This window comes from Bubalus bubalis, chromosome 16 (assembly GCF_019923935.1).
Source record: "Bubalus bubalis isolate 160015118507 breed Murrah chromosome 16, NDDB_SH_1, whole genome shotgun sequence".
NCBI lineage: Eukaryota > Metazoa > Chordata > Mammalia > Artiodactyla > Bovidae > Bubalus > Bubalus bubalis.
In genome coordinates, this window is record NC_059172.1 from 47,323,755 (window position 1) to 47,344,393 (window position 20,639).

Genomic DNA, 20,639 nt, shown 5'->3' on the forward strand with positions numbered 1-20,639 from the left:
AATATTGCCCTGGTCTGTCTCAGGATATTGTGGTTCCTGCATCTGGATCAGTTGAGGTGTGTGGGGAAAATGCATATTTCACAACCTCATCTTGGGTTTACTAACTCAGAATTTTGGGGGTTTGGGGTTCAGCAATGTGTGTTTTTACCATCTGGATAAAAGTTGTCTATCTAAATGATTTTTGTGTACCAAAGTTTAATAGTTACCAATACAATGGAAAGAACTGAGAGAGTTTGGAGTCTGTTGCCTATATTAAAATTCTGGCTTCAGCAATTACTAGCTGAGTAATATTTGCTGAAGAATTTAATTTCTCTGTGCCTCGATTTCCCCATATGTAAAATGGGTATTATTATTACTGGGCTTCCCTAGTGGCTCAGTGATAAAGAATCTGTCTGCCAATGCAGGAGATGCAGGTTTGATCCCTGGATAAGGAAGATCACTACCTTCAGATTGTTGTAAGCAATAAAGGTAGAAGATTAGAGGACCTGGTGTGCTATATGTGTTTCCTAATTTTTAAATTTTTTCTTATCATTCTTTATTTTATGTTCTGATAATGGTGAACTTCTTCACCTTTATGCTCTTTTTCTTTCTTACAACACCCTCTTCTCTCATCTCTAAATCTTAACCCATCTTTTAGATGGGTTTTTAATCCTACCTACTTCATGTCACCTTTCTTAATCCCTATTGCATTCTGGCTATTTCTTAGTGTATTCTCTTTTGCATTATAATTATTTGTATAGGCCTTGTTCCCCACTGGCCATTGACAAATGATTCCATCCTCAAACACATACACACATGCGCAGCATATATTTCTTGAGGGTAACTGGAACAAGGCTTAAATTAATAAATACTTGTTGAATGGAATTAAAGGGGATCTGTTTTTTCAAGTTTAAGATTTGGCTTAATTCTTTGCAAAATACACTATTTTTATGCCCATGATATACTACAAGAAGTAGCTCATAATTTGGAGGCGGCTGGTGTACGGGAAAATTGGAAACAGAATTTTGACAAATGTAAATATTTACAGGGAGTGAAGCTAACATTATCTCAATTCTCATGTGCCTGTAATCAAATAGAAGTGGACCCTTTAGTTCTTATTATGAATATGTGGCCAGAGAAACTGCTTGCACTGTAGCTCTGAAAGAGCAAAGAGCTTGAAAATGAGGTTGATGAAGGATGAAGGAATTTTGGTTGTTAGAGAAACTTGGAGCCTACAGTTCATTTTGAAACTATTTTTAGTAATGATTTAGTCAGGATCATTCCTATGAAGGTTTGGATATGTCTGGTCTACTTTATAGCACAATAAAAACTCATGGCTTCCTGGTTGGCTGGTATTTGTTTTAAGAAAGTGGGTTGCTGGTGCGGAAGGCATTTGAGAGGTTCTAATGAGCGGAAATCTGATGTAAACCTTTTCACCTGTGAAAAGGAGGGGTTGCTCAGGAATAAAATCTGCCATACCCATGAGGTTTCCTGGTTAAAAAACCATAGTTTTGATTTGTTTAAAGTCTTGTCCATATTTGAGTGGATGTTTATCATCCTTTCAAATGTGATTATATGTCCCCAAAAGACAGTATTAAAATCTTGAATTTATATAAGGGTTCTTGTTATTTTTTCACAGTTTGCACTTACATTTAATATAGTTTCCAAGGCACCAAACCATGCTAGAGAGTTGTCACTGGTAACAGGCCAAGCATAATTCTGCTGAAGACTGAAGTTAGGTTAACTGGAGGATTGCAGTGAGTCTGGGTTATTTAGCAGGAAAAGGACTTTAAATATGCTTCCTTGTGTCTGAATTATCCAATCAGATATATATTTTTTAATGCTCTAACTATACAAATTTACATCTTGCTTTTCATTGGATTTAGTGACTTGTTTACTATTCCCAGAAGTGGTGAAAGTATTGTGATTTTAAACAAAGAATGTTAAATGAGATGATTTAAATGATCTTATCATCCAAGTCTTTTTAAAAAAGGATTTCTCACTGACTTCAAAGTGATATGAGATAAAAAAAGAATCAGACTAAGATCATAGTACTCATTAAAGCTACATAATAACCGCTTAGTTTAAAAAAAAAAAATCTCTCAGAGCTGTGTTAGACGTTTGTTTCTATATAATATAGAATCTGTAACCTCACTGTCTGATTTTTTATTCCTTATTTGTAGGACACCACAATGAATACAAAATAAGTACTAGTTTATAATACTTACTTGTAAAAATGTAGGGAAACCTGCAAGTACACCATTAAGGGAAATCTGTAATCATTATTTTTAATACAGGAGAAAATGTGTGTGTGGTCTTTATATTGTATCAGCAAGCTATTTACATTTCTCTGTGTGTGCTATGTATATTTAGCTAAAACTAGCAAAGATAATGATAAAATTAAAGGTAAAGCTTCTTCTTGGCTAAACTTTCTAGAAAGAAACTTTTCTTAATGTCAACATAAGTATTAATTTATTCCTCAATCCACTGTTCCACATAAGGTTGACAATGGTTTGTGGATACTTTCTTGTCATCTTTTTAGAATGTGGCACTTTATGTCTTTTGTCTCCCCTTATTGCAACTTCCTTATTTTGATATGTGACAACACTCTTGCCTGATTCTCTTACTTTGCCACTTCCTTTTCAGTCATCCTTTTGAGCAATTCTTTTGCTCTTTGTCCTTTATATGCTGGTACTCCTCAGAATTCAGATACTGATCCTGTCCTCACACTATATACTCTCTTGGGGGTGTCTCATTTCCCTCCCAGGGTTCCATTCTGCCTGCATACTCGAGGCTTTCAAACTCTCTCTCTAGTCCACACTGCTATCTTGAGCTTCAAACTCATATATCCAACTGCCAAGAAACATCTCCACTTGGATTTAAACCTGTTCAAGGTAAAATTCACAATCTCTGTTATCAATGATTACTCTAATACTTCCTATCCTAGTTTATGGTTTCAAGATATTGTAGTTGCCTAGGCTAGACCTAGGGAACCCTCATTGAATTCCCCCTTTCCCTCTATGGGACTGATCTGAAAGGTCTGTAGTTGCTTTCTACTAATTCAGTCCTTTCCTTCCAAATTTACTTCCATTGCCTTAGAGAATTTTATCGTTCCTTTGACCTATTATAAAGGTTTCTGAAATGATTTTCCTGGCTTTGGTTTCACACTCTACCAAACTATTCAAGTGGTACTAGCATTGAGATTTGAAATGTACAATTAAAATTGATCATGCCCCTCCCTTGCCAAAAAAACAATCATGCCTGTTCCTTGCTTAAAAACCTTTAACAGTTCCCTGGGAATTCCCTGGCTGCCCAGTGGTTAGGACATGGGCTTTTCCTGCCAATGAACCAGAGTTCAATCCCTGGTCAGGGAACTAAGATCCCACAAGCTGCACGGCTTCGCCAAAACAAACAAACCCCTTTAAAGTTCCTTATCTCTCACAGAATAAATTCCAATCTTCTCAGGATGGCTTCTAGAGCATCCCATAATTTGACTACCACCTACCTGAGTGTTAGTCACTTAGTCATGTGCGACTCTTTACAACCCTGTGGACTGTAGCCCACCAGGCTTCTCTCCAGGAATTCTCCAGGCAAGAATACTGGAATGGGTTGCCATTCCGTTCTCCAGGGGGTCTTCCCAATCCAGAGATCGAACCTGGGTCTCCTGCATTGCAGGCAGATTCTTTACCGTCTGAGCCACCAGAGAAACCACCTACCTATCCAACTTCACTTCTCCATGTCCACCTTCCTTCCAACCCAAATGACACCTACCTGGTAACAGATGCAAAAGTGTCTGTGCTTTCACACCTCCGTGTCTTTGCACATACTGCTCTGTGTGGATGCTCTACCTTCTCCTTATCTACCTGGGAAACCTCTATGTGTTCTTTGGTACCCAGGGTAGCGTGTCTTCAAACCGCCACTATACTTTTTTTAAAAATTAATTTAATTGGAGGCTACTTTACAATATTGTGGTGGTTTTTGTCATACACTGACATGAATCAGCCATGGGTGTACATGTGCCCCCCATCCTGAACCCCCTCCCACCTCCCTCATCCCATCCCTTGGGGTTGTCCCAGTGCACCTGCTTTGAGTCCCCCATTTCATGCATTGAACTTGGACTGGTGATCTATTTCACATATGGTAATATACATGTTTCAATGCTATTCTCTCAAATCATCCCATCCTTGCCTTCTCCCACAGAGTCCAAAAGTCAGTTCTTTATATCTGTCTCTTTTGATGTCTTGCATATAGGGTCACCATTACCATCTTTCTAAATTCCATATATATAAGTGAATATACTGTATTGGTGCTTTTCTTTCAGACTTACTTCACTCTGTATAATACCTTCCAGTTTCATCCACCTCATTAGAACTGATTCAAATGTGTTCTTTTTAATAGCTGAGTAATATTCCATTGTGTATATGTACCACAGCTTTCTTATCTATTTGTCTGCAGATACTTTTAAAGAGCTATATTAGAGCATTTCATATGTGCTTCACTTGTTTACAATGTTTACATATCTTGTCTTCTACCAAATGGAGGGCAAAGGCTATAGCTTATTCATATTTGTACTTTTAGTATCTAGGGCAATGCTTGGCACAGTCTGAATAAATAGACTTTTGCAAATAAAAATGTTTATTTGTCTTTACTGTGATTTATGTTATTATGGATGAAACTGGTTGTAAGGTTTGACTTTTTTTTCTTTTTCTCCATGTTATCACTGATGGGACTTTAATCAACATCTTTTTAGCAGAATGGGATCTCAGATATGTAAGCCCATAAAATTATGATAATAATGTGTAGTCAGTCATTCCTTTAAAAATTAATGTATTAAATTTGTTTGCATTTATAGTAAAGAATTAGAATAGAGCATAAAATCCCTATAGCATTTGCCTTGTGATGAAAGAGAGCTGCTAATTTATCTATCTGTGTAGTTAGAAAGACAGATTCCTGGTTGATTGATATAGCATTGAAAGGAATTCTTGAAAACAAGTTGAACAGATGATATAATCTGGGGATCTTGGAAAAACCCAGCATCGATAGAATCCTGGAAAGTCCGGAAAGGATGAAGAATGTTAAGAGAATAGGATATAAGAAAAATAAACTTACATTTACAAAGCATCTAGTCATTGGTAGTCATTTTACAGATTAAAGTAATCCATAACGATGACCCTATAAGGTAGACACTGTTATTACCATTTTGTAGATGAGGCAGGTAACATGAAACATTAGGTAACTTCCAAGGTCCTGCAGCTGCAAAGTGGTAACTAGATCTGATTGACTCTAAAGTTTCCTTCCCTCGCAGCATGCTGCCCTGACTTTCAAAGTTCCCAGAGCTGCCCTGCTGCTGTGTGGAGCTTAGCAACACACACAAAGACACATTATTTGCTCCTATTTGCAGTGATCCTATGTATGTGGCTCACTTACTAGTTAACAGTAATCATTTTATTTCCAATTCCAACGCTCATTTTGAAAAATTTAGTAATGAATAGTCTTGCCTTTGTTGATGATGCTAGATAATGAATTGGAAGAATCTTTCTGAGCTTCTCTTGAAGAACAACACAATACATTTGAAGTAGGTTTAGTGGAGAAAGCATACTTCTAAATTTTCCTAGTGTGCCTGACTTCTGGCTCCGCTGGAATCCAGAAACAACGGCTGCCTGGGGTAAAAGGCAGTCTGCTCTCCTGCCTCCTGTACGTTGCTTAGCCTGGCAGTATGTCACTCTCCTGGGCAAGAATCCAGCTTGTGGCAGTGCGGTGGTTTTGTGGCAGAACTCCACAATTAACCACAAGTTCAGTGTCAACGGTAGGCTGCCACCATCGTGGCTGTGACCCTTCAGATCTGCTGGGATAGCCAGAGCTGAAGAAACTACCGCTTGTCTAAGGAAGGAACAGGAAACTTGGAAAGAGTCTGCATTGCTGTTTATTGTTCAAGATTCGGGCTTTAGGTTTAATTAAAAAAAAAAAAATCCAGGCAATTTCAGATTAACAGTTACAGGTCTATACTTTGACCAGTTACTTCTGGTAAAAATATAGTGGATTTGCATCATAGATACAGTTGTTGCTCTGAAAAAGAGACATAAAAAAAGGAAAATTCTTAAAGCAGTAGAATATATTCTTTCATGGCAAAAGAAATCTAGGTACTATCACTTGAGTAAAAAAAAATAATTCGCCCACACATCTCTTAAACATTTACCTTATAGTGGAAATCAAATCAAGCTTAATAATTTCTATAAATCTAAGAGAAAGTGTTCTTTTACTGATTTTGTGCAAATGGATGTTAAGAAAAATATTTTTCAGTAATAATATGGAAACTTGTTTTAAATCAGGTATTAAAAGTTTCAGTGAAAACTCATTGACTAATAAAACAATAACAAAAACCAAAGGGCATGCAACTAAAACACTCTGATTTAAATTGTTTTACTTAAAAAAATTTTGAGCATTAACTGAGTGCTTATGCATAGGATGGAGACTAAGACAGGATTCTTATGTTTGAGGAGTATATTGAAGACTTTACTATGTAAACAAACAAATAGAAAAGGAACATCTGTATAACAAATCGTAACAATAAATTCCAGTTTCATGTTAGGACCATACCATCTCTCTGCTGCTGCTGCTGCTGCTAAGTTGCTTCAGTCATGTCAGACTCTGTGCGACCCCATAGATGGCAGCCCACCAGGCTCCCCCGTCCCTGGGATTCTCCAGGCAAGAACACTGGAGTGGATTGCCATTTCCTTCTCCAATGCATGAAAGTGAAAAGTGAAAGTGAAGTCCCTCAGTCATGTCCGACTTTTCACGACCCCATGGACTGCAGCCTATCAGGCTCCTCCATCCATGCGATTTGCCAGGCAAGAGTACTGGAGTGGGTTGCCATTGCCTTCTCTGTACCATCTCTCTAGCCTCCTCAATTCCTTACACTTTTGTTCTTTGCCGCTTCATATCTTACACTCCAGCCCAATGCACTATTCTTCCAAAACTTTAAAGTCACTTGCTTCCTTTGTCCAGGCTATCTTTTCTCCTGTTTTATTTAGTTAATGTCTCATCTTTCAGTGAAAGTGAAAGTGAAGTCACTCAGTCGTGTCCGACTCTTTGTGAACCCACGGACTGCAGCCTACCGGGCTTCTCCGTCCATGGGATTTTCCAGGCAAGAGTACTGGAGTGAGTTGTCGTTTCCTTCGCCAGGGGATCTTCCCGACCCAGGGATGGAATCCGGGTCTCCCGCATTGTAAGCAGATGCTTTTACCGTCTGAGCCAGGAAAGTCTGGAAGGCATCTTTCAGTACTGAGCCTCAAAATCTCCTTCTCTGATTCCTCAAGAGCATTACTCCTTGCCCGATACTCCACCCTTGGTCTGGGTTAGGTTTCCCTCCTCTGAGCTCGTTCAGTACACTGAGCTTACTTTTCTAGCTTTCACCATGAACCCTGAAGGGAAGGAATCCCATCTTTCATCATTGTATCTTTGTCAGCTAGCACAGTCCCCAGCACAATGTCAGGCACTTGATAAACGTTGAATGAATGAATGCATTCATTAAGGGAGAGAGGTTCATCGCTTGCAGAAGGGAATGGTGCGTAGGAGAGCCGAGGAAGTAAAAGAAGTGAGGGATTAAATATAGAGATGAGAGAGAAAAGAAGTGAGGGATTAAATATAGAGATGAGAGAGAGAAGGTGGGCAGAGGGGAGAGAGGGAGGAAGACAGCCATCCAGACAGATACTGGGGAGAGGACAAAACTTGAAAACGAGCTGAGATGACCATACAGGAGGGAGACTCCAGAGAAGAATGACTCTCTCCTTTCTTAATAGTTCTCAAGCACAGTTCCCAACAGTTTTTTTTTTTTTTTTAAATCATATATTCTCTTGTGCTCTTTAACGATCTATGTACATAGGCCCTACCTCCCACATAAAACTGCATCTTGAGGAAGCTTCTAGAAGTTTCTACAGTAGTTTTTAATTGTTCTGACTAGCATCTAGCATGACGCTCTGCATATAGAGGGCAATCAATAAATACTTGTTGAGATGATCTAAAGAGTGAGTCAAAGTGAGGTTCAGATTCTGAGATGAGTATTAGCTGGAAGGAAAACAGGTAGTATTAGCACACTTAGATGGAGAAGGAAATGGCACCCCACTCCAGTACTCTGGCCTGGAAAATCCCATGGATGGAGGAGCCTGGTAGGCTGTAGTCCATGGGGTTGCTAAGAGTTGGACACGACTGAGCGACTTCACTTTCACTTTTCACTTTCATGCATTGGAGAAGGAAATGGCAACCCACTCCAGTGTTCTTGCCTGGAGAATCCCAGGGACGGCAGAGCCTGGTGGGCTGCCATCTATGGGGTCGCACAGAGTCGGACACGACTGAAGCAACTTAGCAGCAGTAGAAGCAGCAACAAACATACTTAGGCAACTGCCACTGCATATTGAAAACAGAACAAACCTTTCTATACCAGAGGAATAGAATATACCTTTCTTTCCAGAGAAAAGCCAGTCTTCTTGTTTTCAAATGTAAGTTTGAAAATGTTATTTCTTTCGTTCTTTCAATACCTTTTAAAGTTTTCTCCTATCTTAAGAAAGCGTTCTAGTTTTGGAATTTGGAATCTCAATGACACTGCTTAATTTACTGGCTATTTATAAAAATTTCTTTTTCAGACTGCTTTATATCTTTATCCCTGAAAAATTAGGATTGCTTTATTACTGAATTCTGAAAAGTTACATTTTAGAAAGAGAACGCAGTCCTAACCGCTTTCCAAAATCCAATTCAGATCCATTTTATAGTCTATTACAGAGGCTTTAAATCTTCCTTCCTTCTTCCCTCCCTCCCCTTTTCCTCCTTTCTTTCCTCCCTCTCCTCCTTCCTTTGTTTCTTTCCCCCATCTCTCCCTCCCTCCCTTCCAAATTTTTTTCCCTTTTCTTTCCCTTCCTCCCTCCTTCCTTTCTTTGTTTCCCTCCTTCTCTACTGTCTTCCTTTCTTTTGGCCCAAGGATTCCAAAGAGGGGCTTCGGATCAGAGTAGGAGGTGTCAGAGACCTGCTAGTAGTCAGGCTCTGACCCAGGACATCTCCACTTCAATAACGGTGTTTGTCACACAGTCTTGTCCAACTTTTTGCGACCTGCATGGACTGACTGTAGCCTGCAAGTCTTCTCTGTCCATAGAATTCTCCAGGCAAGAATACTGGAGTGGGTTGCGACTTCCTTCTCCAGGGGATCTTTCTGACTTAGGGATCAAATCCAGGTCTCCTGCATTGCAGGAGGTTTCTTTACCCTCTGAGCCACTTCAGGGAAGCCCACTTCAATAACAAGTCTGCTTTTATTTGCATAACAATTCTTTTGAAGAAATTTGAAAACTAGGGTTGAGAGGTGACAATACAGAATAAGAACAGTAATTTAAAAAGCTCTTAAAGAACTGATAATCTTTATCTGCTACTGTTCAACTGTTCTTAGCAAATCTTTAGAGGCTCCTCCATAAATTGAGCTGAGGAGTCAGAACCTGAGAATTCACTTGATCATGGAACAGTGATAGTGACTGGAGAGTCTTAGCCCTCATCCATTCACCTTTACCCACCCTTTCCTACTTATATTCCATGGTAATATGATCACCAATATGTGTAGGGACTACAATCCATTTAAAATTTTTAATTTTGGAAGGGAATTTCTGGGAATCCTGCTCTAGAAATGGATTTTCTTTACATCTGGATTTTAGAATTTAGGAAATAATCCTGTCTTCTTTTAAAAAAAGAGACTGAAAGCACAAGGTATAAGGATGAGGAGTTAAGACTCATCAGAGGACAGAAGAAGTGGGGAGGAGTTGCTAAGATCTAAGAAGAGGTCATGTGTTATTTTGGCTTCTTTGAGGACAAAGGAGAGAACAAGAGAATTCACACAGAGAGCAATTTCCAAACAAGGAATAGTGAGACCCAGAGGTCCCACATGAAAAACTGAGTGTTCTAACATTTGGGTTGAGCCCAGCAATGGGACATCTCATTTGGTGCCTGTATGCTTAGATAGGTGGGCAGACAGTGGCATCTAGAAGGCCTACCAATCAGGTCCTTACCAGTAGACTACTGTTTATGGGCAGAGCTTTTGGCCCTGACACTGGAATGACCTAGGCACGATTTTAGTTCTTCCATAATTAATTGCAGCATTGGCAGCTTATTGGTGTGGGGACCTAATATAGAGAACAAAACAAAATTCTCATCCTATAAACTGGGGCACATGGGAAAACTGGGTCTTCAGGGTTTGAGGGCAAGGACGTCCTATTCAGAATACAGAAGTAGACAGGGGTTGCACTGCACCAGAAGGACTCAGGAGCTGGGTGGTAAGCACCAGGATCCTATGTGAGGGATCAGTAAACTGGGAGAATGAGTCCAGTGGGGAGATTATGTGTCAAGACATGAGGGAAGGCAAAGCCAGGTAAAAATGAGGCTGAGGTAGAGATGGTTGAGAAAAGTCAAAGGTATGTTATCACTTTAGGTCTTTTTTTTTTCACAACAGATAATGGTCATACATTCTTAAACCCTAAGACAGGAGCTAAATAAATCTACTGGTTGCTTAAAAGTGGCAAAAGAATAAATAATTTTAACCCTAAGACATGTGACCTACTAATAATCTCTGATAAAAACTGTAAAGAGAAAAGGAAATTGTTATAAACATCGCTAGCTGATTCATATTTTTATTTAAGTAAGTGAAAGCGTTCCCTGGTGGCTCAGACGGTAAAGAATCTGCCTGCAATGCAGGAGACCTGGGTTCCATCTCTGGGTTGGGAAGATCCCCTGGAGAAGGGAATGGCTACCCTCTCCAGTATTCTTGCCTGGAGAATCCCACGTACAGTGGAGCCTGGTGGGCTACAGTCCATGGGGTGACAAAGAGTTGACACAACTGAGTGACTAACACTTCCACTTTTAGTTAAGTAAACTGATGGTCTTTGGGCATGTCCTTACATTTTATTTTGCAATCTTCTCAGGTGCTGGAATTGGTTCAGAGAAGGAGAACTGGGAAGTATGAAGAGGACTTTGCATTTTATTTTCCAGATAATAGTCCTTGGATGGGAGAAGGCAATGGCACCCCACTCCGGTACTCTTGCCTGGAAACTCCCATGGATGGAAGAGCCTGGTAGGCTGCAGTCCATGGGGTCGCTAATAGTCGGGCACGACTGAGCAACTTCACTTTCACTTTTCACTTTCATGCATTGGAGAAAGAAATGGCAACCCACTCCAGTGTTCTTGCCTGGAGAATCCCAGGGATGGCAGGGCCTGGTGGGCTGCCGTCTATGGTTGCACAGAGTCGACACGACTGAGGTGACTTAGCAGCAGCAGCAGCAGCAGCAGTCCTTGGATACAAATCCTTTTATCTTTGTCAACACAGAGTTTGCTTTAGTTTGGTGGTATGAATAATTCAAAGGTTGCTCATAGCAATTGTTGTTCAGTCGCCCAGTTGTGTCCGACTCTGTGGTCTCATGGACTGCGGCATGCCAGGCTTCCCTGTCCCTCACCATCTCGCAGTTTGCCCAAGTTCATGTCCATTGCATGGGTAATGCAATCCAGTCATCTTATCCTCTGACACCCTCTTCTCCTTCTGCCCTCAATCTTTCCCAGCATCAGGGACTTTCCCAATGAGCTGGCTGTTCGTATCAGATGACCAAAATACTGAAGCTTCAGCTTCAGTCCTTCCAATGAGTATTCAGAGTTGATTTCCCTTGAGATTGACTGGCTTGATCTCCTTGCTGTTCAAGGGACTCTCAGGGGTCTTCTCTAGCAACACAGTTTGAAGGCATCAATTCTTTGGTGCTCTGCCTTATTTACTTTATTACTCTTAGCAATACTTGGATCCTAAAAAGGCCTATATATTTTTGGCATGTAGAAATCACAGCTTTTTAAAACTGGAAGTGATTTTAAGATCATCAAAATGAAATTGCTTCACTTTACAACTGTGGACACTGAGGCCTGTAAAAGTTACATGACTTGCTTAATGCTGGGGTATGAATGGCTGGGCCATGACTAGAAACAATGAAATGGATTTCTAGTTTACCACTATTTCCATTACCATGCCTATCCTACTTCAGATGATAGCCTAAGGTTTTAAAACAACAGTAATAACAATAACTGTATTTATTAACAACAACTTTAACCTGAATTTATTATATCAGAGCAATTTATTATTTCCAATGAGAATTTATAATGGGCATTTCAGTGACGCTGACACTAGCTTGCCATGCCCTTCTGTACAAGCTCAAAATGTATCCATCAAGCTTCCTAATTTACTCTTTGACTGGTAATGATGAGTCCTGTTTATTTTTAAATACATTTAAAAATGTATTTGCGGAGTTCTGTTGAAATGAGATATTTTAAAAAAGAATTTCAACTGTCCTGGTGAAAAAAAAGACCCCATGATTTTTATCTCTTAGGGCAAGCATTTGAGTAATCAATTTGAAAACTCTATTACATATTTTTTCCTTTATCTAAGAAGCAGACAAAAATTCTGGTCTTTTTTCATCTTGGTCCAATTCTTGTGTTAATTTCACTGTGATTTCTGCTATGCATGTGAACTATGACCATATACAAAAATGGTCTTGGCTGTGGGCAAAGATTAATTGGTGAAAAATGGGCCTGTTTGTGGGATTTACCACACAGTAAGGTTTCACATCTCCCTGGAAAAATGTGGAATTAGCTCTTTGAGACATGCAGGCCTGTCATGAGGTGGAAGGGAGAGTTTTGGAGGAGGGAAACACAGTTCAGTCACTAAGATAGTTATGATTGGTGAGATTCCAGAGCAGTCCTTTCTGTACAGCAGTTCTTCCCGCTTTCCAGTCCGTGTTTCCCACATGTAGCTAGTTTCATCAGTAATTCACAGATAGCATCTTATTTGGCTTCTCTCACGGCCAACTGATCCAAACCTGGCAATGGTCTTGGAGTGAACTCCTAATCCTCCCATTCCGGCCTCCCCCCCCCCCCCCCCATATGTAGTTACAGTGAAAAGCCTTCAATGTGGGAAGATCTTTTCGACAACAGATTTTCCATGCTTGCTGAGGCAGAAACAGATGTGGACCCACTGGTAGTTTGGCAAGGGTGCAGGGACGATGGGACGGTAGCTCCTCCCTTTATGAAGATGGTTCTTGAGGAAGACAGACTCGGTAATACCGACTAGGATGCTCCCAGGGAGCGCTCCACGTGCGTGCTCCTCCCTAAAAAGCCACTGCAAGGGCCTGCTGCATGGCCCAAGAATCCACGCTGCTGTTGAGGACAGACCTAGCCACAGTGATCAAGGCTTCTTCCCCATGACTTTGGTGGGGACTGGCACTTACCAGGTCGCAGCTCGGCTTGGACAGCCCAAGGGTCCACCCTAAACTGGGATGGGGGTAAAGGAGGGACCCGTCGCCTCCCCACCTTAACTCAGTTTCTCTACTAGGCACTCCCCTTGGGGACCATAAGCGCCCTCTTTCCCTACGCCCCCAGTGGTGACCTGTCGGAGCCTGCCTGAGGTCTGTGACTTACCCCAAAGGAACCTGAGCGCCTGGGGGGATTCCAGGATGGCGGGCTTGCCCCCTTCTATCCGAAAAGGGTCCCTCCCATCCCTCCCAACCTGGATCGGTCTCCGGGCGGCCGCAAGCCGCGCTCTCCCCAGTCTGGGCACGCTGAGGCGGCTGGGGTCCCCAGCCCGCGATGGGGCAGGCGGCCGGTAGGAGCGGCGGCGCCCTTGGCTGCCGGACGGGCCGGGGCGCGGGCGCGCGCAGGCGGGCGGGCGGGGCGCGCACCCGGCCGGGGCAGCGGCGGGGGAGGAGCGCCCGCCCGCCGCTCGCGCGCCCAACGGACCAGGCTGGGGCCGAGAGGTAACTGTTGCAGCCCGCGGGAGCCGGGAGGCGACGCCGACGCTCCAGTCCCAAGAAGTGCCCGGGGTAACAGGAAGGGGGGCGGGGTCCGGCCGCCGAAGTCCCGGAGAGGAGCCCCCTCCGCCCCTCTTCTCAGCCAGCATGTCCCAGACCCCGCCGCTCCTCCACCCGCGCGGCGGGGACCCCGGGCCGCGGCGGCGGGCGCAGCCCTGACGCGCCGCAGAGCCGGGGGGCGCTCCGAGCGTGGGGGCCAGGCGGGAGGGAGCGCGAGCGGCCGCTGCGGTCCGAGCGGGGCGTGCCGAGCCCCCGCGGCCACCGGGCGTCCCGGCCATGAGGAGGGACGAGCGAGACGCCAAAGCCATGCGGTCCCCGCCGCCGCCGGACGGGGCCGCCTCGCCCCTCGAGAGTGTGAGGAACGGCTACGTGAAGGGCTGCGTGAGCCCCCTGCGGCAGGACCCTCCGCGCGGCTTCTTCTTCCACCTCTGCCGCTTCTGCAACGTGGAGCTGCTGCTGCCGCCGTCCGCCTCCCCTCAGCAGCCGCGGCGCGGCTCCCCCTTCTCCCGGGCGCGCCTCTTGTTGGGCGCCTTGGCCGCCTTTGTCCTCGCCCTGCTGCTCGGCTCGGGGCCCGAGAGCTGGGCTGCTGGGGCCGCCCGGTTGCGGACCCTGCTGAGCGTCTGCTCGCAAAGCCTCAGCCCCCTCTTCAGCATCGCCTGTGCCTTCTTCTTCCTCACCTGCTTCTTGACCCGGACCAAGCGGGGCGCCGGGCCGGGCCGGAGCGGCGGCGGCTCCTGGTGGCTGCTGGCACTCCCCGCCTGCTGTTACCTGGGGGACTTCTTGGTGGGGCAGTGGGAATCCTGGTCTTGGGGGGACGGAGACGCCGGGGCCCCGGTCCCGCACACACCCCCAGCGGTGGCGGGCCGGTGGTTCTTGGTGCTGAGCTGCGTGGGCTTGTTGACACTCGCGCAGCCGGAGAGGCTCCGGCACAGCATCGTGGTGCTGGTCTTCTCCAGCTTCATCTGGTGGGTGTCCTTCACTAGCCTTGGGGCGCTGCCTCCAGCCCTCCGGCCCCTGCTGTCCTGCCTGGTGGGGGGCGTCGGCTGCCTGCTTGCCCTGGGGCTGGATCACTTCTTTCAAATCAGGGAAGCTCCCCAGCAACCTCAGTTGTCCAGTACCGCAGAAGAAAAAGTGCCTGTGATCAGACCCCGGAGGAGGTCCAGCTGCGTGTCATTCGGAGAAACTTCAGGCGGTTACTCTGGCAGTTGCAAAATGTTCAGGAGACCTTCGTTGCCTTGCATCTCGAGAGAACAGGTACGTTTCCAGAAAGGCAAGGTTTGCTAAGGAAAGGAGGGCTGTTTTATCGCTTCAGTTCCCGAATTGAATTAGTGCGTTTGAAAGCTTGTTTACTTCCAGGGTATAAAAAAAAAAAAAAAAAAAAAAAGTTTTATTCTGGAAATAACTCCTAAAATACAGGAAGCTTAGAAAAACAAAAACAAAAAAACGCAGAAGTACCATTTATCTTTCAATAGAAATGCAATAGCAGACTAAGCATGCTACACTTTTTAAAGAGTTTGTTTATGCAGTAGATGTGTTCTCAGAAGAATGAAGAATCTTTTATTGTAATTATTTGAAGAATTACATTATGACACTTCTGGTGTCATTTATTTGTTGCTGTAATAATGTGCTGTTTCCCTCAAAGATAACATACAGCCGTTAGAATGAGTGAATATATAGATGTGTGAATTTTAATCAGTTTTAAATAATCAGTATTATTCTTGATAATAGGACAAATCTTAGGTCTTACAATTAAAAGAAAAGTGGTGAGTTTTGGAACAGAGACTAGTTAACTTAGATGAAAAGACCGTTGGGGATAATTTTAAGAGGTTTCTTCCCCCACCCCCACCCCAAATTTCAGCAGTAATAAGCTAATATAATCTTTTACAGACTAACTCTGTGGTCCTGTGTGTTTGTTGCATAATTAGGAGAATGTTGTAACAATTTAACCTTTAATCTTAGTAATGTTTGGAAATATACCAAAAACATTTACAATTTATTTTCCTGGAGGTTTACATTTTTTTTTTTTTTAAGGAATTGAAATCATCATTAGGGAAAGAGTTTCTTTTTATAGCCTAGGGAAATCTTACCTGTTCTACATTAGGAAGAAACTCACTAAGTATAGCTACTGTTCTCTGAGCATTTTACTAAGTGCAAAATACTTGTATTGTCTTAAACCTTCACAAGGACACTGTATAGTAGATGACATTAACCTCAAGTTAGAGATGAGCAAACTGAGGCTTATAGAGATTACCCAACTTCACACATTATCATCAACAGTGGAAGTGCTGGGATTTGAACCTAGATTTTTCAGTTTTCAATGCCCTCTTCTAAGCAGCTAAGAGGATAAATGTAGAGGTTTGCTTAAATGGGCAAGTAGGAGTTTATACCCTTGGTTTTCAGACTTTTTGATAAGTGAAACATTTTACACTGGGGACCTAATATATCTGAAACAGAAGTTTCTTATTGTTACTAATTCTGATTTTTTTTTTTTTTTTTTTGCTCTTTGCTCTTCAATGTAATCTATAAACTACTATACTATCTGTAATGCTCAAAGAGACAAACACCTTACTTCCTGAAAAGTGTTTTCAGAGGCCGCTTTTGTGGTCTGTATTTGGTCAAATGCTTGAAAAAAATTGTTCAAAAAATATCATGCCTTTTGTTTTCTCAGTTTACTACCAATGATAATAGTAGACAATGCCCAGGAAAACATGTATCAGGAGAAAAATTGTCAGAAGATTCACTGTAGAGAAAAGTCGTATCAACTATTTTCATAGACAGGAATAACATTGGATGGACATTTGACTTTTTGTGAATAGATTGCATTTTTTAACACCAGGAAAGTGTTTTAGCATAGTTTCATTACACTGGTAGACAGTTTTCCTGAGCGTAGTAGTATTACAGTTTAACATAATTGTAGTGTGTTGGAGTAGTGAATTATGGCTGTTATCTTATTAATTGCAAATTCCTGATTTGGTGCTCTTTCTATCACAGCAACCTTTTTTCGACAGTTAACCAGGTGCGGCATTGTTATGCTAGGTAGCTTTAATTTTAATTTGTATTAGAGGAAAATACAATTTGTGCTTTTTAAAAAGGGCATATTTTATTAGTACAGAAAACGCTTTACATTCCACTATGAATAGGAACATTTTTTTGGGGGTCTTAAGTATATGCTAATAGTTCAGGGGTTTATATATGATTAGCTAATGTTCAGTGTCAAACTATAATATTCTTTTGGCAATACTAGAAACTACAAGGTGTTTTTAACTTGGCAGACATTGTAATAACAAAAATTTTTACTTATGCTTTTTTCCTAAAGTTCAGCAGTGGATCTGTGGTTTTGTTTGCATATACGTTATATGAAAGAAATTAAGTGGAAACCTATACTTTTATAGAAGTAAAAGATTAAGAGACTTTCTAATTTTAAAAGTGCTAAACTTTGTATGTCATCATCGTAAAGTCACTCTCTTATTTCAGAAAATGAAGGGAGACAAACGGTTTTGGGTAGAAGCTGATATTGGGGAAAGTGCCCTAGATTCATAGAGATTCAAGGGTAAAGTCTTGGGTCTACCGTCATACTGGAAAAGTTGGTGAGCCTTTCTGAGTCTCAGTCTCCTGTCAAATCAGGGGATCCAGTAGATGAATTCTATACCACCTTTCAATTCTAGAACTCATTTCTTTTCGTTAGTTTACTTTTTTTGTAAGCTACAAATGAAAGTATAAAAAAACTTCACAAGTTAATAGATCTTGATGTTTTACTTAAATGTTTAATGTTGATATTGCTAGCCTATATTTTCCAAGGTATGATAACTGAAAAATATGAAGAAATAGTCTGTATTTTTTAATAGAACTTTTCTTTTAAGCCGTATATGTGGACATTCATTTTTGGATTGATAAATTTATTACACTTCATTTCCTTACGAATTTAAACATTTTTATGAACATCTTTGAAAAGCAATTGAAAACTCGTGTCAATAAAAATGTTTTTAATTGTGTGAAAGTAGATGTTAGGTAGTTTTTAACTTTTAGATTGTTATGTCGGATACTGTATTGAAGCATAATAGCATATGTTTGTAAAACATGATTTTCACAGTTAGGTTTACTGTTTAGTTACTGCTGACTGTGCTCCTTGGGTTAATGGAAAGAAGCACTGAGTTTGGAGTATATTTGCCAAGATTCAGCTGAAACTAATAGGAAGTTAAAAAAAATTTTTTTTAGTTGCCTACATGAGATACTTTGGCCAGAATTTAACAAACGACATTTCTGTGTCATTTTAATTATACTTTCTACAGTGGAGATTTCAGCTGTAAACCAGATCATTTTATGTGTGATGGACTAGGTAAATACTAGGTTAGTCTGTTTGTGAGATATTATTCTATACCTAAAATGCTGAGTGCTTTCTAAATGGTTAGGTAAATATTTTAAAATTCTGTGGCCTTAAAGCACATGAATATTATTTAAAGTGTTAATTTTATTTGAAAAAGGATACACATGTAGTAGGAAGGTTTTAAAAAGATTTTAGTTTAAGTGATTATTCTCCTAAGGAATTTGCAAGGCATAACCTTCTATGAATTTTTTAAAGAATACTGTGAAATTTGGCCAATTCTAATTTCGTGTTAATATTTTACAATGAAACATCAGCCTACATAGTGTTTTTTATGCTTTATTTTGTAAATATTATATGTACCTTGCCATCAGAGTTATCGTTCAAAAACAGATTTTTATCAAATCACTTGCTGTGTTTCAGAAATCTCTTATGGCTTTTCATTGTACACAGAATAAGGTTCATGCCCTTGACCCTTACTTGCACAGCCCATAATAATGTTTTTAGCCTTGTGTTTTGTTTTTTTTAAAAAGCCGTTAGAACTTATGGAACACCTTTTCCCCGCGTCCATCCATGGCTCTAGATGTTTGAGGACTGCTTATTGTTCCTGATGTGTATGTAGAGTTTTGCTTTTGCTTTTACCATTCACACTGATTGAAATCTCCTTTAAGAAATGTATTAAAATGTGTTAAGATTAAGAAGCCTTTCGATACCAAAGGGATGCTCAAATTAAGTGTATAAGCTGAGAACAAAACTGCGTCGTAGCAGAGTTGGCCGCGTTTAAAAATAAAAGTTGACAAGTCCTGTGGAGCAGTGATGTGATGATGTGTGAGAGAATATTTTCATTGTACCACATGAAATAGTAACATCTCCATAGTTTGTTTTCCCACACAGAGTGGAAGGTAAACAGGGCTAGCCATAAGTAAAACTTTGGCTTCAGTCAAGTTTAGTGAAGTTTGTTTTTCATTGTCCTCTGATTTTTTTAATCCTTCTCAGTGGCAAGCCCTTTTCTGATTCTCTTTCCTTGTTCTCTTTCAGTTACCAAGTCAGCCTGTTTCCTTAGCAAATTCTCCTGCCTTCTTAAACCTTTCCTAAAACAGAGAGAATCTATACATGCTGGAAAAGTTTGTCTAGAAATTAGCACATTTATATAGATATAGAAGAGAGAAGAGAGAGAAGAGATTTGTAGAAAGGAAAAAAATTCAGCTCTGGAGAAAGAATATTGTCTCTAGGTTATGACATGAGATATTATTGGGATTCAGGACTAGAAGCTTCGTCTTGACTCCCAAGTTCCCCTAGTGCTTGCTGTAAAGAGCATATGTGCCTGTGGTCATGGTTTTCCAAGGCTGTACTTAATTTGCCAGCCATCTCCAATTACTTGATAAACAGTGTCCCTGGTTAAAAGAGGTTGAGGGTAGTGGTGGGAGAGAAAGGGAAGTGAGAGACAGGAGGTACTCTTGAAATCACATAGTTCATGACGTCATAGGTAAACTTGGTACTTGATATTGTTATTTCAGGGTGACTTATTAGGATGCAGCTGGACTCAAACTCAGGTGCCTTCAGAGGCTAGCCACAGAGCCTATTTACGTTGTATGTTGAGGAAGGAGGGGAGATGAGGAAGAATCGAAGTGAATGGACTGTTGCCTGCTTTACCTAAGGGCTTTCAGTTTGAACAAAACAAACTGGACAACTGTGTTAGCCAAGCAAAACTTTAGTAGAGCTGGGTTCTATCTGTGGGCAGTTCCTGACAGTTTATAACATTGTTCACCATATTATTTACAAGCTGATTCATGTTTATTTAAGAGATTGTTGGAAGTCTGTTCTTGGAATTTGGGGAAGAGGAGTATTTCCCACTTCCTCTTTTATAGCCTAGAACTTTTTCTCCAGTATTGATTTACCTGGAAGTTATCTTATCTTTATAGATTTTTCCCTCCTCTATCAGATAGAGTACATTATTTGGTTGCTTCCTTACATTTTGTAAAACTTGCTTTCAGCATATTTTAAAGTTAGTGTTCTTGGCTGGAGAATCCCAGGGATGGGGGAGCCTGGTGGGCTGCCGTCTATGGGGTCACACAGAGTTGGACACAACTGAAGCGACTTAGCAGCAGCAGCAGCAGCATTTATATTTGTTAATGAGAAATGCCATACATAAAAGACTGTACATATATATATATTTTTAAAATATGGTTTAAGGAAGAAAATAAGACAAAAAAGAAAAATATCAAGTATTTACCACTCATTTCCTTTGTGTTAACTTCTTTTGTATCCCCTTTTCTCTGTCCCAGAGACAATACATTTATCTTGATTTTTTTTTTTTTTTTTGGCTATTCATTCCTTTACTTGGCTTTATAACTCCCCTGAACATGGGCTTCCCTAATGGCTCAGTGGTAAATGATCTGCCTGCAGTGCAAGAGACAAAGGAGATGTGGGTTTGATCCCTGGCTTGGGAGGATCCCTTGGAGAAGGGAATGGCT

General features: G+C 41.4%; 1 protein-coding gene across 2 annotated transcripts in view; it reads left to right on the forward strand.

The window, feature by feature from the left end:
• The first annotated feature begins 13,974 nt into the window (after window positions 1-13,974).
• The window catches only part of PDE3B (phosphodiesterase 3B), a 172,577-nt gene continuing 165,912 nt past the window's right edge, over window positions 13,975-20,639 (forward strand). The window contains exon 1 of one of the 2 annotated variants that reach the window (XM_025266694.3): window positions 13,975-15,098. In XM_025266694.3, the coding sequence (XP_025122479.1) occupies window positions 14,121-15,098 (978 nt within the window). In that variant the 5' untranslated portion in view covers window positions 13,975-14,120. The remainder of the gene's footprint in view (window positions 15,099-20,639) is intronic. The other variant, XM_025266693.3, reaches the window with a different exon arrangement.